General features: G+C 44.0%; 1 protein-coding gene across 2 annotated transcripts in view; it reads left to right on the top strand.

Moving 5' to 3' along the window:
* The first annotated feature begins 602 nt into the window (after positions 1 to 602).
* The window catches only part of fam102bb (family with sequence similarity 102 member Bb), a 35,239-nt gene continuing 26,881 nt past the window's right edge, over positions 603 to 8,960 (top strand). For both annotated transcript variants that reach the window (XM_063201949.1, XM_063201950.1), the window contains exon 1: positions 603 to 1,115. In XM_063201949.1, coding sequence (XP_063058019.1) covers positions 982 to 1,115 — 134 coding nt within the window. In that variant the 5' untranslated portion in view covers positions 603 to 981. The remainder of the gene's footprint in view (positions 1,116 to 8,960) is intronic.

The following is an 8,960-nucleotide window of genomic DNA, read 5'->3' on the forward strand; positions in this document are numbered from 1 at the left end:
TGATATCCTTGTACTGACAGGTTAAAGTGGATTCAGTACTACTTCTGTTCAAAATTATGGGTGAGTTGCTGTAGGTATGAAAGCTGAAAGGGGGTCCATCATTTTTTTGTTATCTCGCTGTGACTATAAATGCAAGAAATGATGAGTAGATCAGGGGCTTACAATAACTCGTAAAAATGGTGCAATATTCCCCCAAAGAGATCTAAGAGATCCAAGTTCACCTACACAATCTTGAGGGTAGCCAATGTAGTCTAGGCTATGGCTCTCTGTCAGAGAAAAATAATACAAAAACACCTGTGCGTTATTTTGGCAACAATAGGCGCATACATCATCATCATAATCATCATCATTATTATTATTATTATTATTATTATTATTATTATTATTATTATTATTGTTATTTGAGCGTGTACATCTTACTGCGCATTATTAGACACGCAGATAATCCAAACGTACAAAACGTACAAAACGTAAAAGTGTAAGGTCATACTAGAAAATTCTGTGCAAGAGACTGAAATTCAGATGATGGTTCAAGTCTTGCATTTCTCCTTCTAACCACTAGTTTTAGAATGTACATCAGTGCAGTGCATTGTGTACACATACACAGAACACTCTGTGCGTCGCTGTGAGCGAAACTGGAAGACGGAGGCGGGTATGGGGTATCTCCTCGACCAGGAATAAAAAGGTTTACATTTTTTAAAGCGATGACGACTCGACCAAACTGACTTGTCAGTAACCAAAGATGTCCTACCATTGTGAAAGGTTGAGAGCAACGGGGGAGAACTTGGGTGAGATGTCAGCAGGCGCAAGCTAAGAGGCTAGTGAACTAGCCAGCCAGTCAGCCAGCCACCGCCACCACAGCATCCGTCCTCAAAATGTAGCAGCAGCGACGGGTTTTTGAGAATATTTCGGCCACCATACCACTGAATTCTACACAGGAGGATTTGCATTGATAACGGACTGACTCATAAATCCGACATCATGATGAAGAAAAAGAAATTTAAGTTTAAGGTAGACTTTGAGCTAGACGAACTGTCATCCGTTCCATTCGTAAACGGTGTTCTGTTCTGTAAAGTCCGCCTGCTTGATGGGGGTTTCTCCGAGGAATCCTCAAGGTGAGCCTTTGCCAATTTTTATATCCAAATGTACAACAGGTCTTATTATTATTTTGCACAACTGGTATCATAGTTTTGTAGGTTTAATGTGCTTTACGTGATTGAGGGCTTGAATGCAATACGCAACAGCTGAAAGGAATAAGCAAATGGGATGCTTCTTGAAACATCGATGTTGTGAGGCGCTTGACTGGCGAAAACTAAACATAGCGCGCTGTATGCGACAGCTATGTAACCTCTTGTCTACTGTTACTTCGTGTTTGATCTGTGTGATCAACAGTGCCGCTACATAGCCTGTGTGTATGTGCGTAAAACGTATGCTATCCAGTGGACTGTGCCCATTTGGCTCAATTTGACAGCTATCACCTGGTGCGCTGGGTGATGTCTAATGTTGCCCTATTATTACATCCCACTATTAAACTGTATGACGATGTCGGGTCTGCTGGGGGTGTGCGCAGGAGTCACGCCCCCTCACCTAGCGATCCCTTGCATGCCTTCACTGGCAACGCCAAAGGACACGCATCTGTGCATGTGTGCACTTGCGCAAGCATGAGGGGATGAGTTGTGGAGGAGGAGGCAGTTGGGAATCTACAGATACGGGACTTGGCCTGTTGCCATCACCTGTTTGCTATTTCTTTCCTTGATCAACCAGTGGATTTGGGTTTGGTTGCGATTTTGTGCATGTGAAATCAGATTTTTTTTTTTTTTTAATGTGCGTGTGTGGGTGTGCGCGTATTGTGGTGAGTGTCTGGTGACAGAGGGAAGGGAGGGTTGGGAGTGGAGTGAGGCGCTCCCCAGCTGTTGCCAATATTCCACACATTCAAAATCTCATGTTCTTCCATATTGCGCAACAGCAGTGTTGCTATTGGGTAGTGCTGCTGGATTATGTTGTGCTGTGCAGGCTTTCCAGCCAGAGTGAGTAAGCATAAAACAGCTGTGGAGACGGAGAGGGATGAAAAGTTTCTCCAGAGAGTGATGCTGGCTCCCGGGCTTAAAGTGAAAGTGATCACTCTCTCTTAGTGTCCATGCTGGACGTGTCATTGGTCTCCTCTGAAATCCAAGGTGTGGCCGCAGTGTCCTGTGCTGACCTGCACAAGTTGAAATACGAAAGTCTGCCTTTATGCTGTTGAAGCCATCTCAGAGTGAGCACATTCATTTCTCTTGACAGCTAGCTAGCCATGTTTCTATGTGTCTGTCTGTCTCTCTGTCACCCCATCATGTCTTTTGTGCTTACTCTTCTCTACAGTATTTCTCTCTCTCTCTCTCTCTCTCTCTCTCTCTCTCTCTCTCTCTCTCTCTCTCTCTCTCTCTCTCTCTCTCTCTCACTAACTCACACACACACACACACACACACACACACACACACACACACACACACACACACACACACACACACACACACACACACACACACGCTGACATACACACACCTGTCCAAAGAGGAAGACTGCAGGGAAGTGAAAGTAGTGAAAGCTCTTCCTGTGGGAACACACACACACACACACACACACACACACACACACACACACACACACACACACACACACACACACACACACACACACACACACACACACACACACACAGGGGCACACTCCTAGTGTGTATGCCCACTACAGTCAACCTCTATAGTACTCCAGTGATGAGTCAGGGGACGCCCACTAGAGAGAGAGAGAGAGAGAGAGAGAGCGAGAGAGAGAGAGAGAGAGAGAGAGAGAGAGAGAGAGAGAGAGAGAGAGAAAGGGACCAATGGACTGAGAGAGATGGCTAGAGAGAGAGAGAGAGAGAGAGAGAGAGAGAGAGAGAGAGAGAGAGAGAGAGAGAGAGAGAGAGAGAGAGAGATGAGATGAGATGAGATGGAGAGGACATGACAGGGAAGGAAAAGGAGGGATGGAAAAGGAGGGATGGAAAGTGACAGATAGGCAGAGAGAGAGAGGAAGTCAGGGAGAGAAAAGGAAAGATGAACTGAGAAAGAGAAAAGGGGAAGGAGGAAGAGAAACAGGATGACACAGAGAGAAAGTGAAACGCATAGAGGCTAATAGGCAGGGTCGAATAGACAAATGGTACGTCACAATACGGAGTAAAATGGAGAGATGCACAGAATGGGGAAAGAGAGGAAGACAGTGAAAGGGTACAGGAAGATGTAGAGACAGGGAGATGGAGGGAAGCTGGAAAGAAGAGTGAAATGGAAAGATGCACAGAGAGAAAGGGGGATAAAGAGACAGAGGGAAACATGTTGTAATGCTGTAATAGGGTGGGTTGTGAAATGAGATTCCCAGATTCCCGAGAGAGAGATGTGGAGAGACATTAGTGGAGGGGAGAGAGAGAGAGAGATTGTGGGTAGAGAGAGATTGGAGGAGGGAGAGAAAGGAAGAGAGATACGGAGAGAGGGAGATGGTGGTTAGAGAGAGAGAGATGAAATTGATTAATAGAAAGGGAAGTAGAAAGAGACAGAGAGAGGGAGAGAGAGACAGAGAGAGATGACCTCAACTGCTGCTTGCAATGATTTCACCCCAAACAAGTTTGCCACTTCAGCCTGCCTGGGAGTTGTTCAGTAGGGTGCAAAAATAAAAACAGTAGTCCTAGTCATTCTCAACTCCCAGGCAAAATGATCCCTTTGGGTGTGAGTCTATACAAATCAAACATACACTACAATTGGGCAATCATGGTGTAATGGTAAGGGGTTGGACTGTAGAGTTGCAGGTTCATTCCCCACCCTTACCACTCCCTTCTCCCTCCTTGGCTGAAGTGCCCTTGAGCAAGGCACCCTACCCCACATTGCTCCTGGGACTGTAACCAATACCTTGTAATATCTGTAAGTTGCTTTGGATAAAAGCATCAGCTAAGTGTAAGGTAATGTCAATACAAACCAAACATACACTACAAAGGATTTCACCACGGCTGGTGTACAAACAGCCTCCCCACTTGCTATTCGACTCATGCCTGCAGTTCACCTAGGGGCGCTGTCAAGCGAGTGCAGCCCATAAGGCTGGCGTTAATAACTCACAATTGTGCTCGCTATCGTCTGAAACTTGAAAATATTACTGTACACGTGGGTTCTGAGAAACTGATGTAGACTTAAATCTACAATAACCTGGGAGATATATCCTTCTGATTTCTTACAGGTTTGGCATTTGCGAGTCAGCTTCCGCTAGCATACTGGTAACGAAATTGCTTTACGGCAGTCGTGATAACAGCAACGCAGCCGGTCGACCAATCCAACCCATAGTGCGTAAGGTCACTAGTGAAGTAATATTGACAATAATATTTTATAAAGATTAAGCGAGTTTAAAAATTCAAATTAAGTGCTGCTTGGAAGGATCATTTATCCTTTCTTTATTATAATTAAATTGAAAGCTGGCAACTTTCTCTATCCTAAGCCACGGTCACATCTATTGTAGAGCTCCATATGACCCCATTCACTATGGCTATGTCTCAAATGACACACTTTTGTCAGTGCACTGACAGTCAGTGCACAGTGCACACAGTGCATAGTGCACACAGTACACTGAGGTCTTCAGTGAGTAGTGTCGTGGAAAAATTTGAGCACTATGCACTGTGCCCTCGCTGGAAGTGACGGCTGAGCATGACATTAGCTCGCCAAAATATGAGTTGGCTACTGTTTACAATGCACAGCGTCTGGTGCTTGTATTTCCATGTCCTTCACCCCAAAGGACAACAATCACACATACAATAGTTTGGTTGGCATTAAAAGGTTGGTGTCCCATAGAGCATGACACGGGAGTGGATTTTCACTCCCGTCCCATCCCGGTCCCAGAAAAAAAAATCCCATCCCGTCCCATCCCGGACTGGAGTAAAAGAAACAAATCCCATCCCGTCCACTCCTGAAAGGAATGTCTCACAATCCTGCCCACTCCCACTCAAAATCAACCCACTCCCGTTTCGTCAAAAAACAAGTAAGTGGCATTCCCGCTCCCATTCATTTTTATTCCCGCTCCTGCCCGCTCCCATTCATCTTTATTCCTGCTCCTGCCCACTCCCATTCATCTTTAAAATTTTGAGTCCCACGGGACCCACTGGAATTCCTGAAAAATGTCATCCTCTAATGTCCCATCAACATTACTTACAGAATTAGGAGACTGTTGACCAAACTCTTCTACTGAACTGAATGCCACATTTCCTCCGTGTCATTGTCAACATGGCCGCCGTTTAGTGCATGCAGTGGCCATCATTCAAGCACTGCATTTTTCTGCCATTGTTAGGGGATCATCCTGGCACTTTCAGTGCACTGGCTCAACTGAAATTTTCAACGTGAGCGACCTAGACACTGAAAAACAGTGCCTGAAGTGCACGAGTGCGGTATTTGAGATACGTCCTCTGACTTGGCTCTGCGCTCCTCCATTGGCGCCCCTAGAGAGCAGTACCACCCGGAAAAAGTCGCGAGTTTGCTCTCTGTACATAACCATAAAACCTCTCTGACTTCACTCTCATTCTTTATTGTACAGATTCAAAGGAAGTCCAGGGAAAGTCCCATTTGTTGACATTGTAACACAGCACAACGCAGGACACTGTTCACATCACAAAAATGCCTTAAGTCTCACCTGATGCAAGGGGTCAACCCAGCAGTGCTGCACCCCAGGGGAGGAGTGCAGGGGGGATGGTAGTCAGGCAGTGGTGTTGTGATTCAAACGAGTAACCCTCGGGGTACAGGGCCGACTCCACCGCTGCTTGCCCATGACTGCCTTTTTGAAATAGTATATTTTTTAGGGGCTTTTATGCCTTTAACCCGTTTAGACAAGCGTTATAAATTTGCTGTTACCAGAATGGCAATGGCCAAGTTGTAGTGCATTACTAAAGCCCCTGTGTTACTTATGTCATAGTGGTGTAGCACTCTTGTAGTTAACTTTTTAATGACTATTACAGTGTTCCACTGGTGGAACAAGGTGCATTATGGGGCTACTGGTCAGGGCAGTGTGAGTTGGTGGCAAGAAGCGAGTGGGAGAGAGAGATGGCGGAGGATCGGGAAATGATCTCGGGAATCGAACACAGGTCCCTGACGTAACAGTATGGTGTCTTAGCTGTTTGAGCCATGACCAAGGGTCCATGACTGACTTTATCGAAATATGTCTAGCAAGGTGACACATTTGGTGACAGTACTGTAGGTCTGACGTTTGGGAGCTATCTGCAAAATACAGACATGCTGTTGGCTCTATGTTGAGTTTTTGTCTTTTTCTAACGTGTGGACCCCCAGAAATACTTTTATTCTTTTCCTGCTTTTACTGTATCTTATGTCTTGTTTCTTACATGTGTGGACCCCAGGAAGAGTAGCTGATGTGTTACATCAGCTAATGGGGATCCTAATAAAATGCCAAATGTGCACATCCCCAATGTCTTTGGCTGCTTTGATTAAACACATCTGTTAGGTCTGAGCCTGGGATTGTTCTTTTAATATGTTTCGTTTGATGGCATCCATATTTTAGCAAAGGTTTTTTTGCGGTTAATTCTGAAGTGTCAGTTTCATAGCCTATTGCTGTAGATTGCAACTTGCAGTGGCTCATTTTTTTTAAAAGAATTGTACAGTAATATGAGTAAATAATTTAGAAAGTGTCTGACTCAGATGTAGCCTTATGTGATGAGGTACAGTGGATCCTGACTTCTCCTATTTCACCCTCACTGTGTTTACTGCCCTTTGCTGATGGTGCTGCTATCTATCTATCTATCTATCTATCTATCTATCTATCTATCTATCTATCTATCTATCTATCTATCTATCTACAGTGCCCTCCATAATTATTGGCACCCCTGGTTGAGATGTGTTAAAAGCCTTAAAATAAATTCAGTGTTTATTGCAGAAGAATACTGTCACACTGAAAAATTTAGGAAAATGTAGCCTTCAACTCAAATGAATTGTAGGAAAATAAAAAAAATCCCTGACTAAAAAATAATTATTTTTCATTAAATCACCTGTTCCACAATTATTGGCACCCTTAACAATTCCCAGGAAATAAATATAATTGAAGCATTTCTGTCATTTCTACAGTAGTTTACAAAGTTTACCAGAGTATGTAGGAACATTTAATTAGTAATTCATCACTTCCTGTTTCCCTGGGGTATAAATATGACGTGACACCGAGGCCATTTCTCTTATCCACTCTTAAACATGGGAAAGACAAAGGAACACAGCATACAAGTAAGGCAGATGTGCGTCGACCTTCACAGGTCAGGCAGAGGCTACAAGAAGATTGCCACTCAACTGCAGCTGCCCATATCCACTGTGAGAGGAATAATTACGAAGTTCAAAACAACTGGAACAGTGGTAAACAAGCCTGGACGAGGACCCAAGTTTATTTTGCCACCACGCACAGTGAGGAGGATGGTAAGAGAAATCAAAAGATCTCCAAAGCTCACTGTTACAGAATTACAACAAATGGTAGCATCCTGGGGTCACAAAGTGTCCAAATCAACCATCAGGCGCTGTCTACACGCCAACAAGCTGTTTGGGAGGCATGCACGGAGAAAACCTTTCCTCACCCACAATCATAAACGCAAACGTCTGGAGTTCGCCAAGCGGTATTGGGGCTTCAACTGGGACCGTGTGCTTTGGTCAGATGAGACCAAGATTGAGCTTTTTGGCAACAAACACTCTAAGTGGGTCTGGCGTGCCACGAAAGATGCGCATGCTGAAAAGCACCTCATACCCACTGTGAAGTATGGGGGTGGGTCAGTGATGCTGTGGGGCTGTTTCGCTTCCAAAGGCACTGGGAACCTTGTTAGGGTGCATGGCATCATGAATGCTTTGAAATACCAGGACATTTTAAATCAAAATCTGTTGCCCTCTGCCCGAAAGCTGAAGATGGGTCGTCACTGGGTCTTTCAGCAGGACAATGACCCTAAACATATGGCCAAATCTACACAGAAATGGTTCACCAGACACAAAATCAAGCTCCTCCCATGGCCATCTCAGTCCCCAGACCTCAACCCCATTGAGAACCTGTGGGGTGAGCTGAAGAGGAGAGTACAGAGGAGAGGACCCAGGTCTCTGGATGATTTAGAGAGATTCTGCAAAGAGGAATGGCTGAAGATCCCTCTTTCTGTCTTTTCCCATCTTGTGAAACATTATAGGAGAAGATTATGTGCTGTTTTGTTGGCAAAAGGGGGTTGTACAAAATATTAACAACAGGGGTGCTAATAATTGTGATACACATTATTTGATGTCAAATAATTATTTCTTTATGTGGGATTTTTTCCCCACTGAATAAATGCACTTGCATTGAAGGTTGGATTTTTCTCTTTTTTTCCATTAAGGTCCCATATTATTTAGAAAAAAATAATAATAATTGGAAGCTAAAAAACACATCTCAACCAGGGGTGCCAATAATAATGGAGGGCACTGTATCTATCTATCTATCTATCTATCTATCTATCTATCTATCTATCTATCTATCTATCTATCTATCTATCTATCTATCTATCTATCTATCTATCTATCTATCTATCTATCTATCTATCTACCAAGTGTGGCATGGCCGTCTGACCTTTCTACCTGACTTTCTACCTTTGAAGTGTCCTCTACTAGGGTGATCCACTCTGTCCTGCCTCAGATGAGGATCTATCCCAGGGGTTCCCAAACTTCCAAACTTTTCCAGTGGGGATCCCCTTTTGGACTAGCATAGGCCTAGGCAATTTTTTTTGTCCAGTAATATTGCTAGATTTTCTGTCAATACTTTGTTTTCTCCACTAATATTGCTAGAGATGTACAGGACAGCAAATGCATCTATTAGCCATGAAATTGAATACTCTTACTAACCATATTGGAATTGTTAGCTGTTGTTAACCTGTGGATTTCCCATTTTTGTTTGTTTTGTTGCAATGTTCCTTTTGTCCGCG

Source organism: Engraulis encrasicolus, chromosome 6 (assembly GCF_034702125.1).
Source record: "Engraulis encrasicolus isolate BLACKSEA-1 chromosome 6, IST_EnEncr_1.0, whole genome shotgun sequence".
Taxonomy (NCBI): Eukaryota; Metazoa; Chordata; class Actinopteri; order Clupeiformes; family Engraulidae; genus Engraulis; species Engraulis encrasicolus.